Source organism: Salvelinus alpinus, chromosome 23 (genome assembly GCF_045679555.1).
Source record: "Salvelinus alpinus chromosome 23, SLU_Salpinus.1, whole genome shotgun sequence".
Lineage (NCBI taxonomy): Eukaryota > Metazoa > Chordata > Actinopteri > Salmoniformes > Salmonidae > Salvelinus > Salvelinus alpinus.
Genome location: NC_092108.1, coordinates 1,561,473 through 1,587,033, shown reverse-complemented (window position 1 = coordinate 1,587,033; position 25,561 = coordinate 1,561,473). Strand labels below are relative to the sequence as shown.

The following is a 25,561-nucleotide window of genomic DNA, read 5'->3' as shown; positions in this document are numbered from 1 at the left end:
CCTAGTCATATTAGCAACCCATGCTAGTTGATGATCATTCTAGTCATATTAGCAACCCATGCTAGTTGATGATCATCCTAGTCATATTAGCAACCAATGCTAGTTGATGATCATCCTAGTCATATTAGCAAACCATGCTAGTTGATGATAATCCTAGTCATATTAGCATCCCATGCTAGTTGATGATAATCCTAGTCATATTAGCATCCCATGCTAGTTGATGATAATCCTAGTCATATTAGCAACCCATGCTAGTTGATGATCATGCTAGTCATATTAGCAACCCATGCTAGTTGATGATAATCCTAGTCATATTAGCATCCCATGCTAGTTGATGATAATCCTAGTCATATTAGCATCCCATGCTAGTTGATGATAATCCTAGTCATATTAGCAACCCATGCTAGTTGATGATAATCCTAGTCATATTAGCAACCCATGCTAGTTGATGATAATCCTAGTCATATTAGCAACCCATGCTAGTTGATGATCATTCTAGTCATATTAGCAACCCATGCTAGTTGATGATCATCCTAGTCATATTAGCAACCAATGCTAGTTGATGATCATCCTAGTCATATTAGCAAACCATGCTAGTTGATGATAATCCTAGTCATATTAGCAACCCATGCTAGTTGATGATCATTCTAGTCATATTAGCAACCCATGCTAGTTGATGATAATCCTAGTCATATTAGCAACCCATGCTAGTTGATGATAATCCTAGTCATATTAGCAACCCATGCTAGTTGATGATAATCCTAGTCATATTAGCAACCCATGCTAGTTGATGATAATCCTAGTCATATTAGCAACCCATGCTAGTTGATGATAATCCTAGTCATATTAGCATCCCATGCTAGTTGATGATAATCCTAGTCATATTAGCATCCCATGCTAGTTGATGATAATCCTAGTCATATTAGCATCCCATGCTAGTTGATGATAATCCTAGTCATATTAGCATCCCATGCTAGTTGATGATAATCCTAGTTATATTAGTATCCCATGCTAGTTGATGCATCTTTCGATCTCCCCTCTTTCTACATTTCTAACAGATATTTTCATCTATGTCACATGAAACCGCTTGCGCACTGTGTTTTCCCGCTAATTGCATTATGGAACGAACATTTTATTTTATTTTTATTTTTTTATTTCACCTTTATTTAACCAGGTAGGCTAGTTGAGAACAAGTTCTCATTTGCAACTGCGACCTGGCCAAGATAAAGCATAGCAGTGTGAACAGACAACACAGAGTTACACATGGAGTAAACAATAAACAAGTCAATAACATGGTAGAAAAAAAGAGAATCTATATACAATGTGTGCAAAAGGCATGAGGTAGGCAATAAATCGAATAATTACAATTTAGCAGATTAACACTGGAGTGATAAATCATCAGATGAACATGTGCAAGAAGAGATACTGGTGTGCAAAAGAGCAGAAAAGTAAATAAATAAAAGCAGTATGGGGGGTGAGGTAGGTAAATTGGGTGGGTAGTTTACAGATGGACTATGTACAGCTGCAGCGATCGGTTAGCTGCTCGGATAGCAGATTTTTAAAGTTGTTGAGGGAGATAAAAGTCTCCAACTTCAGAGATTTTTGCAATTCGTTCCAGTCGCAGGCAGCAGAGAACTGGAAGGAAAGGCGTCCAAATGAGGTTTTAGCTTTAGGGATGATCAGTGAGATACACCTGCTAGAGCGCGTGCTGCGGGTGGGTGTAGCCATCGTGACCAGTGAACTGAGATAAGGCGGCACTTTACCTAGCATAGCCTTGTAGATGACCTGGAGCCAGTGGGTCTGACGACGAACATGTAGCGAGGGCCAGCCGACTAGGGCATACAGGTCGCAGTGGTGGGTCGTATAAGGTGCTTTAGTAACAAAACGAATGGCACTGTGATAAACTGCATCCAGTTTGCTGAGTAGAGTGTTGGAAGCTATTTTGTAGATGACATCGCCGAAGTCGAGGATCGGTAGGATAGTCAGTTTTACTAGGGTAAGTTTGGCGGCGTGAGTGAAGGAGGCTTTGTTGCGGAATAGAAAGCCGATTCTTGATTTGATTTTGGATTGGAGATGTTTGATATGAGTCTGGAAGGAGAGTTTGCAGGGAGGTTGAACAGGCTGGTAATAGGGGGTGCGACAATGGCGGCGGACAGTTTCAGAAATAGGGGGTCCAGATTGTCAAGCCCAGCTGATTTGTATGGGTCCAGGTTTTCCAGCTCTTTCAGAACATCTGCTATCTGGATTTGGGTAAAGGAGAAGCTGGGGAGGCTTGGGCGAGTAGCAGCGGGGGGGGCGGGGCTGTTGGCCAAGGTTGGAGTCGCCAGGAGGAAGGCATGGCCAGCCATTGAGAAATGCTTGTTGAAGTCTTCGATTATCACGGATTTATCGGTGGTGACCGTGTTACCTAGCCTCAGTGCAGTGGGCAGCTGGGAGGAGGTGCTCTTGTTCTCCATGGACTTTACAGTATCCCAGAACTTTTTGGAGTTAGAGCTACAGGATGCGAATTTCTGCTTGAAAAAGCTGGCCTTTGCTTTCCTGACTGACTGCGTGTATTGGTTCCTGACTTCCCTGAACAGTTGCATATCGCGGGGGCTCTTCGATGCTATTGCAGTTCGCCACAGGATGTTTTTGTGCTGGTCGAGGGCAGTCAGGTCTGGAGTGAACCAAGGGCTATATCTGTTCTTGGTTCTGCATTTTTTGAACGGAGCATGCTTGTCTAATATGGTGAGGAAGTAACATTTAAAGAATGACCAGGCATCCTCAACTGACGGGATGAGGTCAATATCCTTCCAGGGTACCCGGGCCAGGTCGATTAGAAAGGCCTGCTCGCAGAAGTGTTTTAGGGAGCGTTTGACAGTGATGAGGGGTGGTCGTTTGACCGCGGACCCGTGGCGGATACAGGCAATGAGGCAGTGATCGCTGAGATCTTGATTGAAGACAGCAGAGGTGTATTTGGAGGGCAGGTTGGTCAGGATAATGTCTATTAGGGTGCCCATGTTTACGGATTTAGGGTTGTACCTGGTGGGTTCCTTGATGATTTGTGTGAGATTGAGGGCATCAAGCTTGGATTGTAGGACTGCCGGGGTGTTAAGCATATCCCAGTTTAGGTCACCTAACAGAACAAACTCTGAAGCTAGATGGGGAGCGATCAATTCACAGATGGTGTCCAGGGCACAGCTGGGAGCTGAGGGGGGTCGGTAGCAGGCGGCAACAGTGAGAGACTTATTTCTGGAGAGATTAATTTTTAAAATTAGAAGTTCGAACTGTTTGGGCATAGACCTGGAAAGTATGACAGAACTTTGCAGGCTATCTCTGCAGTAGATTGCAACTCCTCCCCCTTTGGCAGTTCTATCTTGACGGAAAGTGTTATAGTTGGGTATGGAAATCTCAGAATTTTTGGTGGCCTTCCTAAGCCAGGATTCGGACACGGCAAGGACATCAGGATTGGCAGAGTGTGCTAAAGCGGTGAGTAAGGCAAACTTAGGGAGGAGGCTTCTGATGTTGACATGCATGAGGCCAAGGCTTTTTCGATCGCAGAAGTCAACAAATGAGGGTGACTGGGGACATGCAGGGCCTGGGTTTACCTCCACATCACCCGAGGAACAGAGGAGTAGTAGGATGAGGGTGCGGCTAAAGGCTATCAAAACTGGTCGCCTAGAGCGTTGGGGACAAAGAATAAAAGGAGCAGATTTATGGGCGTGGTAGAATAGATTCTGGGCATAATGTGCAGACAGGGGTATGGAGGGGCGCGGGTACAGCGGAGGCAAGCCCAGGCACTGGGTGATGATAAGAGAGGTTGTATCTCTGGACATGCTGGTCTCAATGGGTGAGGTCACCGCATGTGTGGGGGGTGGGACAAAGGGGGTATCAGAGGTACGGAGAGTGGAACTACAGGGTCCATTGCAAACCAAAACAATGATAATGAAAACTAGCCTGAACAACAGTATGCAAGGCATATTGATATTTGAGAGAGACATACAATAAGGCAAAGTGATTGCAGGTCTTGATTGGGAGAGCTAGCTAAAACAACAGGTAAGATAACAGCAGCAATAACAGGGTGTTAGTCTAACACAGCAACAACAGGTAAAAAATGGCGACGACTAGGCAGAGAGGGTCGGATTAACTACACACAGATCCTGAGTTAAAGCACAGAGCCGACAGGTAAAACACAAATAAACAGAATGGAGTACCGTGAATTAATGGACAGTCAAGCATGCATCAGCTATGTAGCCAAGTGATCATAGTGTCCAGGGGGCAGCCGTAGATGGAGCAGAGGAGGCCTCCACTAAGCTAGCACGCGGCGTATAAAGTTAGTAGCCCGGGGGGTGGTCTGCTCAGACGGAGGGGGTCTGCTCAGACGTGGTTGTGTCGACAGAGAATCCAAGCCAGATGGCGATGGCGAAAGAGAGGTTGTGAATTGTAGAATTGTGTTTGCTAACTGGTGCTAGCTTCGTGGCAGTGGCAGTGGTGCTAGCTCTTCAGCTAGCCGGCAGATGGGCCTAGCTCGAGGCTAGCTCAAGGCTAACTGGTGCTTGCTTCGGGACAGAGGTGTTAGCCAGTAGTAGCCACTCGGTTGCAGCTAGCTAGCTGTGATGATACGGTGTAATTGTCCAGAGCTTGCGTCAGGAATCCGGTGATGTGGTAGAGAAAAAGCAGTCCTATATGCTCTGGGTTGATATCGCGCTTGCAGCTAGCCGGCAGATGGGCCTAGCTCGAGGCTAGCTCAAGGCTAACTGGTGCTTGCTTCGGGACAGTGGTGTTAGCCAGTAGTAGCCACTCGGTTGCAGCTAGCTAGCTGTGATGATACGGTGTAATTGTCCAGAGCTTGCGTCAGGAATCCGGTGATGTGGTAGAGAGAAAGCAGTCCTATATGCTCTGGGTTGATATCGCACTTGCAGCTAGCCGGCAGATGGGCCTAGCTCGAGGCTAGCTCAAGGCTAACTGGTGCTTGCTTCGGGACAGTGGTGTTAGCCAGTAGTAGCCACTCGGTTGCAGCTAGCTAGCTGTGATGATACGGTGTAATTGTCCAGAGCTTGCGTCAGGAATCCGGTGATGTGGTAGAGAAAAAGCAGTCCTATATGCTCTGGGTTGATATCGCGCTTGCAGACTGGCAGGTATTGGCCCGGTATTGAAGCTGGCTGTGTCCGAGTTGAGGGTGAAGACCGCAGCAGTGGCTAACTGACTACTAGCTAGTAGCTAGTTATCTGGCTAGCTTCTGCTTGGGGTTACGGTTCTAAAGTATAAAAAAATAGCAGGTCCGTACCACATTGGGTGAGGCGGAATGTAGGAATGTATATTCAGTTCCTAGATGGAAAGTGAAATTAAAATATATACGAAATGTATACGAAAAATACGAAGACTATTTACTATTTACTATTTACACGCTACAGGACAATACAAACACACGTCCGACTGCTACGCCATCTTGGATATCTTGGACATTAGCGCATAGCCTACTGCCTTGTGCACATTGCTGCAGTTATAATGTGAAGAAATAATACTTTATCAACATTAAGCTAAATGTTATTAGCTGTTGCAACAGACTCCTTGCTTGCTTTAAAACGTTTGTTTATTTTAATGTAGCCTAGGCCTACTGGTTGTATGCATTTGGGATCTACCGTCCCACAACTGTCCCAGAGTCTGTTTGCAATAGGATATTACTTTCTCAACAAACGTTTCTACTATGGGGATAGTTAGATTGACATAGGCTTGTGATTCTGCTACTCGTTACTGGTCTTGTTGGCTGAGGAAAAGTACATGTGGAATGTTACTCTAACATCTTCAAAGTGCGCATCGGAATTCGGTAAGGAAAACACGCTTGGTGCATTCTCGACTTGGATGTTCTATTTAGATTAATGACCATAATGTAAATGTGATTTCTGTCATTCTGAGCACCGTGAGTGGATGCCCTAATCCGGTTACATTTGTCAAATGTCCGGTAAATTAAAATGCTGGTGGTCAAATGACCGCTGCCACATCTTCCTAACAGAAACCCTGGTGCATGTGAACTCACTCATCTCAGGCTCTGCAGTCAGATCAGCCGTTACAAAGTTTGAGGGGAATAGTCCAACTCCCTGATACGTTTCTCCTTTCCACCAGTTGGGGTCACTGAAACCCCAAAATACAGCCTGTTAGTGAACAGTAAGGACTGGTTTCCCAGACACAGCCCAGAAGAACCACTACTCCTGGACTAGACCGGGCCCACTACTCCTGGACTAGACCGGGCCCACTACTCCTGGACTAGACCGGGCCCACTACTCCTGGACTAGACCGGGCCCACTACTCCTGGACTAGACCGGGCCCACTACTCCTGGACTAGACCGGGCCCACTACTCCTGGACTAGACCGGGCCCACTACTCCTGGACTAGACCGGGCCCACTACTCCTGGACTAGACCGGGCCCACTACTCCTGGACTAGACCGGGCCCACTACTCCTGGACTAGACCGGGCCCACTACTCCTGGACTAGACCGGGCCCACTACTCCTGGACTAGACCGGGCCCACTACTCCTGGACTAGACCGGGCCCACTACTCCTGGACTAGACCGGGCCCACTACTCCTGGACTAGACCGGGCCCACTACTCCTGGACTAAACAGGGCCACTATTCCCCAGTAGACCCATTACTCCTGGCCTAAACAGCACACTGTGGTATGGTAGGGATATGGTTTAGGGTTGGTATGGCAGGAATAGGGTTTAGGGTTGGTATGGCAGGGATAGGGTTTAGGGTTGGTATGGCAGGGATAGGGTTTAGGGTTGGTATGGCAGGGATAGGGTTTAGTGGTATGGCAGGGATAGGATTAGGGGTGGTATGGTAGGGATAGGGTTTAGGGTTGGTATGGCAGGGATAGGGTTTAGTGGTATGGCAGGGATAGGATTAGGGGTGGTATGGTAGGGATAGAGTTTAGAGGTATGGCAGGGATAGGGTTTAGGGTTGGTATGGCAGGGATAGGGTTTAGGGTTGGTATGGCAGGGATAGGGTTTAGTGGTATGGCAGGGATAGGATTAGGGGTGGTATGGCAGGGATAGGGTTTAGTGGTATGGTAGGGATAGGGTTTAGGGTTGGTATGGTAGGGATAGGGTTTAGGGTTGGTATGGTAGGGATAGGGTTTAGGGTTGGAATGGTAGGGATAGGGTTTAGGGTTGGAATGGTAGGGATAGGGTTTGTATGGTAGGGATAGGGTTTGTATGGTAGGGATAGGGTTTAAGGTTGGTATGGTAGGGATAGGGTTTGAATCAGGGATAGGATTAGGGGTGGTATGGTAGGGATAGAGTTTAGAGGTATGGCAGGGATAGGGTTTAGGGTTGGTATGGCAGGGATAGGGTTTAGTGGTATGGCAGGGATAGGATTAGGGGTGGTATGGCAGGGATAGGGTTTAGTGGTATGGTAGGGATAGGGTTTAGGGTTAGTATGGTAGGGATAGGGTTTAGGGTTGGTATGGTAGGGATAGGGTTTAGGGTTGGAATGGTAGGGATAGGGTTTAGGGTTGGAATGGTAGGGATAGGGTTTGTATGGTAGGGATAGGGTTTGTATGGTAGGGATAGGGTTTGTATGGTAGGGATAGGGTTTGTATGGTAGGGATAGGGATTAGGGTTGGTATGGTAGGGATAGGGTTTAGGGTTGGTATGGTAGGGATAGGGTTTGTATGGTCGGGATAGGGTTTAGGGTTGGGATGGCAGGGATAGTGGTATGGTAGGGATAGTGGTATGGTAGGGATAGGGTTTAGGGGTTAGGGTTGGTATGGCAGGGTGAGCTGACCTGTCGTCCAGGATAGTGATGATCTCTCCAGACTTGAAGGTGAGCTCGTTGTCCTCTGCAGCCTCAAAGTCATAGATGGCCCTGACCTTCCTGCCCTCAGTCCTCTGGGAAGAGAGGAAAGAGGCGCTGGGGTACAAACCAGACCCAGACAGCCCCGACCCGGGCTGACTACGCTGCTCCTTTAGAGACAACTCTATGGCTGGGGGAGGAGAGGAGAAAACAGGAGGACATGGTCAGAGATTTACAATGACATTTTGCACCAATATACATTTAGAGGAATGGCCAACTGTGGCAAATCACATAGTAATATGCTAATTCCATGATCATATCGTTACAAACTTTATTCCAGAACAAGTAGTCTATTTACCTTTGGCCAGGTCTAGCTTTAATCTAGCACCCAGTATTCTCTACCTTTAGCCAGGTCTAGTTTTAATCTAGCACCCAGTATTCTCTACCTTTAGCCAGGTCTAGTTTTAATCTAGCACCCAGTATTCTCTACCTTTAGCCAGGTCTAGTTTTAATCTAGCACCCAGTATTCTCTACCTTTAGCCAGGTCTAGTTTTAATCTAGCACCCAGTATTCTCTACCTTTAGCCAGGTCTAGTTTTAATCTAGCACCCAGTATTCTCTACCTTTAGCCAGGTCTAGTTTTAATCTAGCACCCAGTATTCTCTACCTTTAGCCAGGTCTAGCTTTAATCTAGCACCCAGTATTCTCTACCTTTAGCCAGGTCTAGCTTTAATCTAGCACCCAGTATTCTCTACCTTTAGCCAGGTCTAGCTTTAATCTAGCACCCAGTATTCTCTACCTTTAGCCAGGTCTAGCTTTAATCTAGCACCCAGTAGTCTCTACCTTTAGCCAGGTCTAGCTTTAATCTAGCACCCAGTAGTCTCTACCTTTAGCCAGGTCTAGTTTTAATCTAGCACCCAGTATTCTCTACCTTTAGCCAGGTCTAGTTTTAATCTAGCACCCAGTATTCTCTACCTTTAGCCAGGTCTAGTTTTAATCTAGCACCCAGTATTCTCTACCTTTAGCCAGGTCTAGTTTTAATCTAGCACCCAGTATTCTCTACCTTTAGCCAGGTCTAGTTTTAATCTAGCACCCAGTATTCTCTACCTTTAGCCAGGTCTAGTTTTAATCTAGCACCCAGTATTCTCTACCTGTAGCCAGGTCTAGTTTTAATCTAGCACCCAGTATTCTCTACCTTTAGCCAGGTCTAGTTTTAATCTAGCACCCAGTATTCTCTACCTTTAGCCAGGTCTAGTTTTAATCTAGCACCCAGTATTCTCTACCTTTAGCCAGGTCTAGTTTTAATCTAGCACCCAGTATTCTCTACCTTTAGCCAGGTCTAGTTTTAATCTAGCACCCAGTATTCTCTACCTTTAGCCAGGTCTAGTTTTAATCTAGCACCCAGTATTCTCTACCTTTAGCCAGGTCTAGTTTTAATCTAGCACCCAGTATTCTCTACCTTTAGCCAGGTCTAGTTTTAATCTAGCACCCAGTATTCTCTACCTTTAGCCAGGTCTAGTTTTAATCTAGCACCCAGTATTCTCTACCTTTAGCCAGGTCTAGTTTTAATCTAGCACCCAGTATTCTCTACCTTTAGCCAGGTCTAGCTTTAATCTAGCACCCAGTATTCTCTACCTTTAGCCAGGTCTAGTTTTAATCTAGCACCCAGTATTCTCTACCTTTAGCCAGGTCTAGCTTTAATCTAGCACCCAGTATTCTCTACCTTTAGCCAGGTCTAGTTTTAATCTAGCACCCAGTATTCTCTACCTTTAGCCAGGTCTAGTTTTAATCTAGCACCCAGTATTCTCTACCTTTAGCCAGGTCTAGTTTTAATCTAGCACCCAGTATTCTCTACCTTTAGCCAGGTCTAGTTTTAATCTAGCACCCAGTATTCTCTACCTTTAGCCAGGTCTAGTTTTAATCTAGCACCCAGTATTCTCTACCTTTAGCCAGGTCTAGTTTTAATCTAGCACCCAGTATTCTCTACCTTTAGCCAGGTCTAGTTTTAATCTAGCACCCAGTATTCTCTACCTTTAGCCAGGTCTAGTTTTAATCTAGCACCCAGTATTCTCTACCTTTAGCCAGGTCTAGTTTTAATCTAGCACCCAGTATTCTCTACCTTTAGCCAGGTCTAGCTTTAATCTAGCACCCAGTATTCTCTACCTTTAGCCAGGTCTAGTTTTAATCTAGCACCCAGTATTCTCTACCTTTAGCCAGGTCTAGCTTTAATCTAGCACCCAGTATTCTCTACCTTTAGCCAGGTCTAGTTTTAATCTAGCACCCAGTATTCTCTACCTTTAGCCAGGTCTAGCTTTAATCTAGAACCCAGTCTAGTGGGTGTCTTTAGCCAGGTCTAGTGGGTGTCTTTAGCCAGGTCTAGTGGGTGTCTTTAGCCAGGTCTAGTGGGTGTCTTTAGCCAGGTCTAGTGGGTGTCTTTAGCCAGGTCTAGTGGGTGTCTTTAGCCAGGTCTAGTGGGTGTCTTTAGCCAGGTCTAGTGGGTGTCGTTAGCCAGGTCTAGTGGGTGTCTTTAGCCAGGTCTAGTGGGTGTCTTTAGCCAGGTCTAGTGGGTGTCTTTAGCCAGGTCTAGTGGGTGTCTTTAGCCAGGTCTAGTGGGTGTCGTTAGCCAGGTCTAGTGGGTGTCGTTAGCCAGGTCTAGTGGGTGTCTTTAGCCAGGTCTAGTGGGTGTCTTTAGCCAGGTCTAGTGGGTGTCTTTAGCCAGGTCTAGTGGGTGTCTTTACCTTTAGCCAGGTCTTCCTCCTCCTTCTTGTTGGTTAAGGTGGATGGATCCTTTGCCACTAAAGCAGGACTTGCTTTAGCTTTCTCTGCAGCCTAAACAGACCAATATCCAAGAATGAATGCAGCCCTGTAACAGCAACGTGTTTAATCTCTAATGTTTTATAATCACACAGTAGCCTACCACCCCACACAGTAGCCTACCACCCCACACAGTAGCCTACCACCCCACACAGTAGCCTACCACCCCACACAGTAGCCTACCACCCCACACAGTAGCCTACCACCCCACACAGTAGCCTACCACCCCACACAGTAGCCTACCACCCCACACAGTAGCCTACCACCCCATACAGTAGCCTACCACCCCACACAGTAGCCTACCACCCCACAAAGTAGCCTACCACCCCACACAGTAGCCTACCACCCCACACAGTAGCCTACCACCCCACACAGTAGCCTACCACCCCACACAGTAGCCTACCACCCCACACAGTAGCCTACCACCCCACACAGTAGCCTACCAGCCCACACAGTGCACCCACCTGAGAGCCCACAGCAGGGAAGGTGACACCCTGTTCCCTGAGGTTCTTGATCATGGCTGAAATCAGGCTGAGCTGAGGGTCATTCCTAAAGTCCTCTGCCCACTCTACCATCAGTGCCTTCAGCTTCTCACATACCTTAGGGTGGCCCTGGACACACAAACACACACACACATGTTAGGGTGGCCCTGGACACACACACACACGTTAGGGTGGCCCTGGACACACACACACACGTTAGGGTGGCCCTGGACACACAAACACATATTAGGGTGGCCCTGGACACACAAACACACGTGTTTTCCACAAGTATATAAAGTAGCCGGCCAAATAGAAAGGATAGCCAGCTAGCCAGCTAAAGTCTTATTTACAGCTACGCGCCCAGGGGCCGGGGGGTTAAAGTCTTATTTACAGCTACGCGCCCAGGGGCCGGGGGGTTAAAGTCTTATATACAGTTTTACTTCAAGATATGAATTGCCACAATGTTTGTTTTTCGAATTACGTACACTACCATTCAAAAGTTTGGGGTCGCTTAGAAACGTCCTTGTTTTTGAAAGAAAAGCAATTTTTTTTGTCCATTAAAATGACATAAAATTGATCAGAAATACAGTGTAGACCATTGTTAATGTTGTAAATGACTATTGTAGCTGGAAACGGCTGATTAGGCCCATTATCAGCAACCATCACTCCTGTGTTCCAATGGCACATTGTGTTAACAAATCCAAGTTTATAATTTTAAAAGGCTAACTGATCATTAGAAAACCCATTTGCAATTATGTTAGCATTGCTTAAAACTGTTGTCCTGATTAAAGAAGCAATAAAAATGGCCTTCTTTAGACTAGTTGAGTATCTGGAGCATCAGCATTTGTGGGTTCGATTACAGGCTCAAAATGGCCAGAAACAAAGGACTTTCTTCTGAAACTCGTCAGTCTATTCTTGTTCTGAGAAATGAAGGCTATTCCATGTGAGAAATTGCCAAGAAACAGAAGAGAGAGCAGTGGGAAGCCCCAGTGCACAACTGAGCAAGAGGACAAGTACATTAGTGTCTAGTTTGAGAAACAGACGCCTCACAAGTCCTCAACTGGCAGCTTCATTAAATAGTACCTACAAAACCCCAGTCTCAAAGTCAACAGTAAAGAGGCAACTCCAGGACGCTGGCCTTCTAGGCAGAGTTGCGAAGAAAAACCCATATCTCAGACTGGCCAATAAAAAGAAAAGATTAAGATGGGAAAAAGAACACAGACACAGGAATATTGGACAAAAAGTGTTATGGACAGACAAATCTAAGTTTGAGGTGTTCAGATCACAAAAAACAACATTCGTGAGACGCAGAAAAAATGAAAAGATGTTGGAGGAGTGCTTGATGCCATCTGTCAAGCATGGTGGAGGCAATGTGATGTCTGGGGGTGCTTTGGTGGTAAAGTGGGACATTTGTACAGGGTAAAAAGGATCTTGAAGAAGGAAGGCTATCACTCCATTTTGCAACGCCATATACCCTGTGGACGACACTTAATTGGAGCCAATTTCCTCCTACAACAAGGCAATGACCCAAAGCACAGCTCCAAACTATACAATAACTATGTAGGGAAGAAGCAGTCAGCTGGTATTCTGTCTATAATGGAGTGGCCAGCACAGTCACCGGATCTCAACCCTATTGAGCTGTTGTGGGAGCAGCATGACCGTATGGTACGTAAGAAGTGCCCATCAAGCCAATCCAACTTGTGGGACATGCTTCAGGAAGCATGGGGTGAAATCTCTTCAGATTACCTCAACAAATTGACAACTAGAATGCCAAAGGTCTGCAAGGCTGTAATTGCTGCAAATGGAGGATTCTTTGACGAAAGCGAAGTTATTATTTAAATTAAAAATCATTATTTATAACCTTGTCAACATCTTGACTATATTTCCTATTCATTTTGCAACTCATTTCATGTGTTTTCATGGGAAACAAGGATATTTCTAAGTGACCCCAAACTTTTGAAAGGTAGTGTATTTTATTCAAACAGAACAATGAAGTAAAGGTCTATTGCAGCAGTTTTTATCTCAATATCAATTTATTTCTGGGTAACAATTAAGTACCTTCCTATGGTTGTTTTCAATTAAAAATGTTTAAAAAAATAAAAAATAAGTAGCTTCTTAGCAGGACTGTCTGGGAGTGTTCCGCGTGGGGAGGAGAAACCTAGCTGTTATTGGCAGAGTCATGTTTGATAAATATAATGAAGGATAATTAACAACGTATAAAGGCTTGATTCTGTCGACATACTCAAGGCTTTTTGTTCAGACCAAATGTTAACCTAGACCGGAGTGAAGGCCAGTGCCTGTGCACCTCACTTCACCCACCTGGAACCTGAGCAGCGGCGGTCAGCATTTTGAAAGTACTTCACCATAACTTAATTGTTTAAAAACCTGGACGTTTTGTCATTTTATGAAGCATTTCTTGCCCTGTTTCAAAGTAGCCAAAATACGACCATAGAATTGTAGATGGAATTCTATAAAGACTTCATATGCTATTGAAACCAATTGTCTATTATTTTATAAAGACTTCATATGCCATTGAAACCAGTAGTCTATTTTATAAAGACTTCATATGCCATTGAAACCAGCATTTTTATAATGTTCTATAGGTTTTCAAATCTACGTTATATTTGTCCAGCAGCCAAAGGTATAATCCTAGTCATATTAGCAACCCATGCTAGTTGATGATAATCCTAGTCATATTAGCACCCCATGCTAGTTGATGATAATCCTAGTCATATTATTAACCCATGCAAATTGATGATAATCCTAGTCATATTATTCAACCCACGTTAGTTGATAACTGGGATATGCTTAACACCCCGGCCATCCTACAATCTAAACTAGATGCCCTCAATCTCACACAAATTATCAAGGAACCTACCAGGTACAACCCTAAAATCGGTAAACACGGGCACCCTCATAGATATCATCCTGACCAACCTACCCTCAGTTTGAAAAAGCTAGCCTTTGCTTTCCTAACAGAAATTTGTAGCACAAATTCCATGGAGTCCATGGAGAATAAGAGCACCACCTCCCAGCTGCCCACTGCATTGAGGTTAGGAAACACTGTCCCCACCGATAAATCTACGATAATCGAAAATTTCAATAAGCAATTTTCTACGGCTGGCCATGCTTTCCACCTGGCTACCCCTACCCCGGCCAACAGCTCTGCACCCCCCGAATCAACTTGCCCAAGACCCCCCACCCCCCCACTACTCCTTCAAAATCCAAATAGCTGATGTTCTGAAAGAGCTGCAAAATCTGGACCCTACAAATCAGCTGGGCTAGACAATCTGGACCTTCACTCATGTTGCTAAACATACCCTCGTAAAACTGACTATCCTACCGATCCTTGACTTCAGCGATGTCATTTTCAAAATAGCCTCCAACACTCTACTCAGCAAACTGGATGTAGTCTATCACAATGCCATCCGTTTTGTCACCAAAGCCCCATATACTACCCACCACGGCGACCTGTATGCTCTCGTTGGCTGGCCCTCGCTTCATATTCGTCGCCAAACCCACTGGCTCCAGGTCATCTATAAGTCTTTGCTAGGTAAAGCCCCACCTTATCTCAGCTCACTGGTCACCATAGCAACACCCACCCGTAGCACGCGCTCCAGCAGGTATATTTCACTGGTCATCCCCAAAGCCAACTCCTCATTTGGCCGCCTTTCCTTCGAGTTCTCTGATGCCAGTAACTGGAACAAATTGCAAAAATCACTGAAGCTGGAGACTTATATGTCCCTCACTAACTTTAATCATCAGCTATCAGAGCAGCTTACAGATCACTGCACTTGTACACAGCCCATCTGTAAATAGCCCACCCAACTACCTCATCCCCATATTATTATTTATTTTTGCACCCCAGTATCTCTACTTGCACATTCATCTTCTGCACATCTATCACTCCAGTGTTAATACTACATTGTAATTATTTCACCACTATGGCCTATTTATTACATTACCTCCATAATCTTACTACATTTGCACACACTGTATATAGATTTTTCTATTGTGTTATTGACTGTATGTTTGCTTATCACATGTGTAACTGTTTTTTGGGTTAGGATTAGGGGTTTTGTTGCACTGCTTTGCTTTATCTTGGCCAGGTAGGTCTCAGTTGTAAATGAGTATTGTTCTCAACTGGCCTACCTGGTTAAATAAAGGTGAAATAAAAAATAATTAGTAACCCATGCATCTTCCCCTCTTAATTTCGAACAGATATTTGCATCTATGTCGTTTGAAACCGCTCACGGATATTTTCATCTATGTTGCATGTTACCGCTTGCGCATGCGTGCGCTTTGGAGAATTGTGTTTTCCGGCTAATGGCATTTTGGAAACTTTGCGCGTAGCCTACAACCATGTGTGCATTGTTGAGCTTATAATATGAATAAATAAAAGTAAAATGGAAAAAGTAGCCAGCTGAAAATGGGCCTGTAACACACATACTTACATTAGTATGGCCCTTCAAACTTTATACAACACGTTTCATAAAACAACAATCTTTGAAGTAGATATTTCTGTAACATTACATAGAATGACAGTGAAAATCCAGACCTTGTTTAGAACGTTGCTGACCTCACTGGCAAACTCTCTGGAGCACACCTCTAGATGAAATATCTTCCCACAGTTTGAAACACAGGCACCAAGTAGCTGGGAGGGGGAAAAACATATTTACTTCAATAATGTAAAGATAAAGCTTTCTTAAGCTGTCATGAAGCTCTATGAAATATATTTATAGCATAAGACAGCAATCCCATCGAACACATTTGGGATGAATTGGAACGCCGACTGCAAGCCAGGCCTAAGTCCCTGCAGCAATGTTCCAACATCTAGTGGAAATCCTTCCCAGAAGAATGGAGGCTGTTATAGCAGCAATGTTCCAACATCTAGTGGAAATCCTTCCCAGAAGAATGGAGGCTGTTATAGCAGAAAATGGGGGACCAAGTCAATATTAACGCTCATGATTTTGGAATGAGATGTTCGACGAGATGGTGTCCACATACTGTTGGTCACGTAGTGTATATATAGCATAAGACAGAGCTTTATGATAGCTTAAGACCGCTTTATGAAATATATTTATACAACAAACAGTTTTTTCTCCAAGCACCTGTTGTAATACATAGCTGTGTTGTCTGTGTTTACCGTCAGAGCCTGCATGGCAACATGGGGATCCTTGTGGTTGACTCGTCTCATAATGGACCGAAGACATTCTTTAGGCCTTGAACAGAACACACATCAACCCTCATTATGATCATCAACAACACATACATTTTCATTATGATCATCAACAACACATACATCCTCATCAACAGCTTTAGCGGGATTCTCTCTCTTCAGAACGTGATTTTTGCAGCTCAATGGGTGTAACTTTTGTTGACAGTTTCGATACTTTCTGGAAACAAAAGATGTTTTATAAGGAGGATTGAATCCACTCAAATAATTTGGGTTCCTGGATCCTTTCACAGCATTATAAGGCTGCGTTGAGACAATGACTTAATGACTCAAACCCAGCTCAGTTAATCCCTACCATTGTGATACTAGGTTGTCATAAAGCTTGGGAAATTGTACATTATACCAGGAGCGTTGGTAGACAATGTAAGTAACCTCATTTACATCCCTCTAACTGCCCTGAATGCCTCTGCTGATCCTACAGCTATTGTATGCAGTAATCATGTGCCTATGAACCAGATTTATACTGTTAGCACTGAGGCGGTGTGCCCTAGTAGGAAGACCACTGTGTGTAGCTCACCCTGCACTAATATAAATAACATGAGCACATCTACTTCTGCTAAGCTTCCCAGTAAAACAATGAAAACAAGTAAGCATCGCAGAAGAAAAGTGCTAAAAATAGCCCACCTTAACATGTCATTTTTTTAAAACTCTATAATATGTATCTTAAGAAACAAGGTTCATGAAATCAATCATTTGCTAGTAACAGATGACATTCATATTCTGACTATCTCTGAAACTATCTCTGATAATACCTTTGATGATACAGTGGTAGCAATACAAGGTTATAACATTTACGGAAAATACAGAAATGCCAATAGTGGAGGTGTTGCTGTTTATATTCAGAACAACATTCCTGTAAAGATTAGAGAGGATCTCATGTTAAATAGTGTTGAAGTAATATGGCTACAGGTTCATCTGCATCACCTAAAGCCCATTCTGGTGGGAAGCTGCTATAGACCACCAAGTGCTAACAGTCAGTATCTGGATGACAAGTGACTAATGACTAATTTCCGCGACGCATATAAGGCCCTCCCCCGCCCCCCTTTCGGAAAAGCTGACCACGACTCCATTTTGTTGATTCCAGCCTACAAACAGAAACTCAAACAACAAGCTCCCGCGCTCAGGTCTGTTCAACGCTGGTCCGACCAATCTGAATCCACGCTTCAAGACTGCTTCGATCACGCGGATTGGAATATGTTCCGCATCGCGTCCAACAACAATATTGACGAATATGCTGATTCGGTGAGCGAGTTCATTAGGAAGTGCATTGACGATGTCGTACCCACAGCAACGATTAAAACATTCCCAAACCAGAAACCGTGGATTGACGGCAGCATTCGCGTGAAACTGAAAGCGCGAACCACTGCTTTTAACCAGGGCAAGGTGACCGGAAGCATGACCGAATACAAACAGTGTAGCTATTCTCTCCGCAAGGCAATCAAACAGGCTAAGTCCCAGTACAGAGACAAAATCGAGTCGCAATTCAACAGCTCAGACACAAGAGGTATGTGGCAGGGTCTACAGTCAATCACGGATTACAAAAAGAAAACCAGCCCCGTCGCGGACCAGGATGTCTTGCTCCCAGACAGGCTAAACAACTTTTTTGCCCGCTTTGAGGACAATACAGTGCCACTGACACGGCCCCCTACCAAAACCTGCGGGCTCTCCTTCACTGCAGCCGAGGTGAGTAAAACATTTAAACGTGTTAACCCTCGCAAGGCTGCAGGCCCAGACGGCATTCCCAGCCGCGTCCTCAGAGCATGCGCAGACCAGCTGGCTGGTGTGTTTACGGGCATATTCAATCAATCCTTATCCCAGTCTGCTGTTCCCACATGCTTCAAGAGGGCCACCATTGTTCCTGTTCCCAAGAAAGCTAAGGTAACTGAGCTAAACGACTACCGCCCCGTAGCACTCACTTCCGTCATCATGAAGTGCTTTGAGAGACTAGTCAAGGACCATATCACCTCCACCCTACCGGACACCCTAGACCCACTCCAATTTGCTTACCGACCCAATAGGTCCACAGACGACGCAATCGCAACCACACTGCACACTGCCCTAACCCATCTGGACAAGAGGAATACCCATGTGAGAATGCTGTTCATCGATTACAGCTCAGCATTTAACACCATAGTACCCTCCAAACTCGTCATCAAGCTCGAGACCCTGGGTCTCGACCCCGCCCTGTGCAACTGGGTCCTGGACTTCCTGACGGGCCGCCACCAGATGGTGAGGGTAGGTAACAACATCTCCACCCCGCTGATCCTCAACACTGGGGCCCCACAAGGGTGCGTTCTGAGCCCTCTCCTGTACTCCCTGTTCACCCACGACTGCGTGGCCATGCACGCCTCCAACTCAATCATCAAGTTTGCGGATGACACTACAGTGGTAGGCTTGATTACCAACAACGACGAGACGGCCTACAGGGAGGAGGTGAGGGCCCTCGGAGTGTGGTGTCAGGAAAATAACCTCACACTCAACGTCAACAAAACAAAGGAGATGATTGTGGACTTCAGGAAACAGCAGAGGGAGCACCCCCCTATCCACATCGACGGGTCAGTAGTGGAGAAGGTGGAAAGTTTTAAGTTCCTCGGTGTACACATCACGGACAAACTGAATTGGTCCACCCACACAGACAGCGTTGTGAAGAAGGCGCAGCAGCGCCTCTTCAACCTCAGGAGGCTGAAGAAATTCGGCTTGTCACCAAAAGCACTCACAAACTTCTACAGATGCACAATCGAGAGCATCCTGTCGGGCTGTATCACCGCCTGGTACGGCAACTGCTCCGCCCACAACCGTAAGGCTCTCCAGAGGGTAGTGAGGTCTGCAGAACGCATCACCGGGGGCAAACTACCTGCCCTCCAGGACACCTACACCACCCGATGTCACAGGAAGGCCATAAAGATCATCAAGGACAACAACCACCCAAGCCACTGCCTGTTCACCCCGCTATCATCCAGAAGGCGAGGTCAGTACAGGTGCATCAAAGCAGGGACCGAGAGACTGAAAAACAGCTTCTATCTCAAGGCCATCAGACTGTTAAACAGCCACCACTAACATTTAGCGGCCGCTGCCAACATACTGACTCAACTCCAGCCACTTTAAAAATGGGAATTGATGGAAATTATGTAAAAATGTACCACTAGCCACTTTAAACAATGCCACTTAATATAATGTTTACATACCCTACATTACCCATATCATATGTATATACTGTACTCTATATCATCTACTGCATCTTGCCATCTTTATGTAATACATGTACCACTAGCCACTTTAAACTATGCCACTTTATGTTTACATACCCTACAGTACTCATCTCATATGTATATACCGTACTCTATACCATCTACTGCATCTTGCCATGCCGTTCTGTACCACCACTCATTCATATATCTTTATGTACATATTCTTTATCCCTTTACACTTGTGTGTGTGTATAAGGTAGTAGTTGTGGAATTGTTAGGTTAGATTACTTGTTGGTTATTACTGCATTGTCGGAACTAGAAGCACAAGCATTTCGCTACACTCGCATTAACATCTGCTAACCATGTGTATGTGACTAATAAAATTTGATTTGATTTGAAGTGTGAAATGCTTGATAATGTATGTGATATCAACAGAGAGGTATATTTTTCTGGGTGATTTAAATATTGACTGGCTTTCATCAAGCTGCTTCAAACTGTAACCAGTGCCTGCAACTTTAGTAGACACATCTAGGAAAACCAAAGTCCCAAAGGCCTAATATATAGTGTATAAGAGGTCATACAATAAGTTTTGTAGTGATTCCTATGTTATTGATGTAAAGAGTATCTGTTGGTCCGTGGTGTGTAATGAGGAGCAACCAGACGCTGCACTTGACACATTTATGAAACATCTTATTCCAGTTACTAATAAGCACCCATTAAGAAAAGGACTGTTAAAACGGTTAAATCCCCGTGGATTGATGAGGAATTGAACAATGGTTTGGTTGAGAGGAATGAGGCAAAAGGGATATCAAAAGTCTGGCTGCACAACAGATTGGTAAACGTACTGCAAATTGAGAAATTATGTGACTAAACTGAATAAAATGAAGAAACGACATTATGAAACTAAGATAAATGAAATAAAGAATGATAGTAAAAAGCTTTGGGGCTCCTTCAATCAAATGTTTGGGAAAAAAAGGCAAACTCAGCTCCATCATTCATTGAAACAGATGGCTCACTCAACACAAAACCAACTGATATTGCCAACTACTTTAATGATTTTTTCATAGGCAAGATTAGCAAATGTAGGCATGACATGCCAGCAACAAACACTGACACTACACATCCAAGTATATCTGACCAAATTATGAAAAGACAAGAATTGCACTTTTGAATTCCGTAAAGTCAGTGTGGAATAGATGAAAAAATTATTGTTGTTTATCAACAATGACAAGCCACCGGGGTCTGACAACTTGGATGGGAAATTACTGAGGATGATAGGGGACGATATTGCCACATTTTCAATTTAAGCCTACTAGAAAGTGTGTGCCCTCAGGCCTGGAGGGAACCAAAAGTCATTCTGCTACCCAAGAATAGTAAAGCCCCCATTACTGGCTCAAATAGCCGACCAATCAGACTGTTGGAAAAGCAATCCAGGTGAAGCTGGTTGAGAGAATCCCAAGAGAGTGCAAAGCTGTCATGAAGGCAAAGGGTGACCACTTTGAAGAAACATAAATATATTTTGATTTGTTTAACACTTTTTTGGTTACTACATGAATACATATGTGTTATTTCATATTTGTTGATGTCTTCACTATTATTCTACAATGTAGAAAATAGTAAAAATAAAGAAAAACCCTTGAAAGAGTAGGTGTGTCCAAACAAACTAACACATAAAGCTTCATCATCACCACACACATCATCATCAACAACACATAAATCTTCATCATCAACACCACACATCATCATCATCAACAACACATACATCATCATCAGTACCACACATATCATCATCATCATCAACAACACATACATCATCATGGTGATCATCAACACATACATCATCAACAACACATACATCTTCATCATTATCAACAACACACACATCATGATCATCAACAACACATTATTCTTCATCAACAACACATTTTTATTACAAACATCACTGACCTTCATACGTCTAGACATACATATTCTAACTCTACTTCTAGCCATACATACTCTTATTACAGATACTATATCACTGACCCGTTAGGAGACAGCCCTATCTCATCACTGACCCGTTAGGAGACAGCCCTATCTCATCACTGACCCGTTAGGAGACAGCCCTATCTCATCACTGACCCGTTAGGAGACAGCCCTATCTCATCACTGACCCGTTAGGAGACAGCCCTATCTCATCACTGACCCGTTAGGAGACAGCCCTATCTCATCACTGACCCGTTAGGAGACAGCCCTATCTCATCACTGACCCGTTAGGAGACAGCCCTATCTCATCACTGACCCGTTAGGAGACAGCCCTATCTCATCACTGACCCGTTAGGAGACAGCCCTATCTCATCACTGACCCGTTAGGAGACAGCCCTATCTCATCACTGACCCGTTAGGAGACAGCCCTATCTCATCACTGACCCGTTAGGAGACAGCCCTATCTCATCACTGACCCGTTAGGAGACAGCCCTATCTCATCACTGACCCGTTAGGAGACAGCCCTATCTCATCACTGACCCGTTAGGAGACAGCCCTATCTCATCACTGACCCGTTAGGAGACAGCCCTATCTCATCACTGACCCGTTAGGAGACAGCCCTATCTCATCACTGACCCGTTAGGAGACAGCCCTATCTCATCACTGACCCGTTAGGAGACAGCCCTATCTCATCACTGACCCGTTAGGAGACAGCCCTATCTCATCACTGACCCGTTAGGAGACAGCCCTATCTCATCACTGACCCGTTAGGAGACTGCCCTCTCTCATCACTGACCCGTTAGGAGACTGCCCTCTCTCATCATCACTGACCCGTTAGGAGACTGCCCTCTCTCATCATCACTGACCCGTTAGGAGACTGCCCTATCTGGATATACAGTATACATATAATTGATTGACGTATTGATAGACATGTGACTGACCCGGAGCGAGACTGTCCTATCTTATCACAAAGGTCCAGGATGAGGCCCCAGTCCTCCGCTGTGTTCATCTCACTGGTGGCTTTCTCTGAAAAACAACAAACACAAACATCAGCTCACTGTTGAAGTAGGCTATAACACACACACACATCCAGTTAGGGTAAGATAATGTGGGGAACCACTTGTCACATCTATAGTCAGAGTTCTAACCGGATATGGCGCATCAGTTACCAATACTCAACGTGTATTTATTCCTTATGTTATTATTTTTCTATTTATTCCCTGGGTTATTATTTTTTACATTTGTTCAACTATTTCTCTGCATTGTTGGGAAGGGCCGTAAGAAAGCATTTCACTGTTAGTCTACACCTGTTGTTTACGAAGCACCTGCAGTGCTTAATTAGAGCCGGATCCTGCCGGAACCACTCCGTTTTGGACTGTTTTGTTTCTAAACATATTTGGCTGGATCCCGTACCTCTCCTTGCATAAGAAATCATTTTCACTTATTTGCAACGTAAAATGTTTAATAAAAGCGATCAAAGTTCATTTGAGTTATCTCTTAGTTAATTCTCCAGCCACCACAAAAAAACGTAATGTGAAAAAGTCGATTTTCAGGCCGAGCCTAATATTCTAAGAGTTTATTTGGGTTGGGCCGGCCGGGTTTTATGGTTTGCGCAACATTGTAACCTATGGCAAGCGGTACCGGAGCGCCAAGTCTAGGACCAAAAGGCTCCTTAACAGCTTCTACCCCCAAGCCATAAGCTGCTGAACAATTAATCAAATGGCCACCTGACTATTTTACCCCCCCCCTTTGTTTTGTACACTGCTGCTACGCGCTGTTTATTATCTATGCATAGTCACTTCAACTAACCTGTACCCCCGCACACTGACTCGGTACCGAGTCAAATAAAATTTGATTTGATTTGTTGTGCCGAAAATCTCCCCCCTGCTAGAATTCTCCCCACCTCACGATCTTCATTTCTGCGACTTGCTTGCTAGTTGAGATTTCTGCTCTTCATTCCGTTGTCAGTTAAGCCTACATTCCACTCATCTTAGTAGCAGAAAGCATTTTTGTTTGCAGTTTTCGGTTTGGCTATTTGTTTCAAGTGTATGTGGCGGTTCTAGCTTGTATGGCACCCTGGGCGAACCCCCCCTTTAGTGCCCGCACCCGGTGCCCCCTTTCCCTGGCCGGCTGCCCATGTCGCCAGTACATAAATCCTCTACTTATTTGTGTTAGTCTATAAATACATCTCTTTGCCAAAATTCTTCATCTCTCCCATGTCTTATTCGACTAGTATTTTTGAAAGTGTAAGGATAATAATTCAGCCATAGTTGTTCTGAAATGTTTACTGCTTGCCAACATTGTACTCCCTCCCTATGCTTAATATAACACACATATATTACTTATTCATTTCGGTTACCTATCCTGACGAAGTATGTTTTATATAAAGTATTTGACTCTTGGAAATTAGAAAGGTGGGGGAGATTTTCGGCACAGCACCGGTACCCGCTGTATATAGCATCGTTATTGTTATGTTATTGTGTTACTTTAGTTTATTTGGTCAATATTTTCTTAACTCTACTTGAACTGCACTGTTGGTTAAGGGCTTTTAAGTAAGCATTTCACCGTAAGGTTCACTAGTTGTATTCGGCGCATGTGACGTTTGATTTGATTTATGTTTGAGACCAATGCGGACTGTGTGAGAAGCGCGCCATTATGTCTCACATAACTAGAATGAGATTCATTTTCTATGACATCTCTCCCTCTTTCTACTCTGATAGACATGAGCCTGCATCTCATCTCTCTCGTTGCACTTTATCATGTATGTCCTTATATAATCCAAGCCACGCGAAGGGTTCTGAACGAATTGCGGCACCCCTGACACATTTAAATATACTTGCCAAAGCCATAGAATTACTGCCGTCTGTTCAGAAATAAATGAAATCATTCAGAATAGGCTACTACACCATGACAAGGCCTTTAATTTAGCGACAGAGGAATATTCCTAATCCCCTTCCAGTGTCAATAACATCTCTTCCAGTCTCATCTTCTCCTGTGTAGCTACGTCTTCCAAAAAGTCCTCATGTCCATCCTTTGACCTGGCGATAGTTAGCTTGCAAGCTACCATAGCTAGATAGCTACCCCCTTCACTAATCTATGGTTGATACACACAAATCCAAGTTAACGTTAGCAACGTGTTTAGCTTCTTTGCCTGCATAGTTAGTTAGTCATTGTAGTGGCTAGTGTAGCTGACGTTTTTAGCTGCAGATAAAATGCAACGTCATCTTCTCCGTATGGCACCATGGAGCATCAGTTTACTGCTAGTTACATCTTTACTGTCGCTTATCAAAATGGTCGAACTTTATCAACTAACATCAACATGCCATAGGCCAGGTGTCTGGCTAACAACACTTAAGTAGTTAGCTAGTGAATGGGTTATCCCTATTGCTCTTACCAGCTAACGTTAGCTAGCCATGTTGACTACCAGTGAGCTAACTAGCAAGCTAGAAGGGTGTAGCTAGCTATGGCTACAAAACTTAGACGACGTGCTGTAACGTTAGCTAGCTAGGTTAGGAAAATCTCAGAGCTGGATAACGTTCAGGTACTATAGCTAGCAAAACACAAACAAAGCCGAGGCATTAGTGTAGCTAACGTCAGCGCTCACAACTTACCAACATCTTGCTCAAATGGATTGGACGTGAAGAGAGGCATTGCCGCAATTATGTCAACCACGGTGTTGTAGTTCTCTTATTCGTTTCACTCGGCTATTCACTAACGTTAGTTATTACATTAAAATGCATAGCTAGTACATAAAGTAGGGCATATGTACTAGCTAGCCAGTCAGTCACTCCTCGATCAGCCAGCAACAAACTAGGCATTCTGGGTAACGGAGAACAATGCGTTCTGAACATAGACATTCGCGTGACCAATAAAAGTGGCATCGGCGGTTCGCCTTCAAACTAAAAGTTCCCCATTGAAACTGATACAAACGGATACAAATTGTGCAATCATGCCACAATTGGACTAAATAATGATAAACAAGGTTGGAATGTTGTTATATACATTCAACAAAATACAGTTATTAGTTGAAATTGCACTGGATGGATTTGAATTCAGAATTGCATAGGGTGCATACTCTACTATTGCAGCACTGAGGCTGAGACGGGG

At 44.4% G+C, this 25,561-nt stretch overlaps 1 protein-coding gene across 1 annotated transcript in view; it reads right to left on the bottom strand.

The window, feature by feature from the left end:
• stam (signal transducing adaptor molecule (SH3 domain and ITAM motif) 1) overlaps positions 1–25,275 on the bottom strand; it is a 55,644-nt gene extending 30,369 nt beyond the window's left edge. Inside the window, exons 1-8 of the mRNA XM_071360627.1 lie at positions 25,066–25,275; positions 22,396–22,480; positions 16,212–16,287; positions 15,624–15,719; positions 11,048–11,194; positions 10,508–10,598; positions 7,762–7,960; positions 6,017–6,111 (exon numbers count right to left, since the gene is read on the bottom strand). Of these exons, the coding sequence (XP_071216728.1) occupies positions 6,017–6,111; positions 7,762–7,960; positions 10,508–10,598; positions 11,048–11,194; positions 15,624–15,719; positions 16,212–16,287; positions 22,396–22,480; positions 25,066–25,105 (829 nt within the window). The 5' untranslated portion in view covers positions 25,106–25,275. The remainder of the gene's footprint in view (positions 1–6,016; positions 6,112–7,761; positions 7,961–10,507; positions 10,599–11,047; positions 11,195–15,623; positions 15,720–16,211; positions 16,288–22,395; positions 22,481–25,065) is intronic.
• Positions 25,276–25,561: the final 286 nt, after the last annotated feature.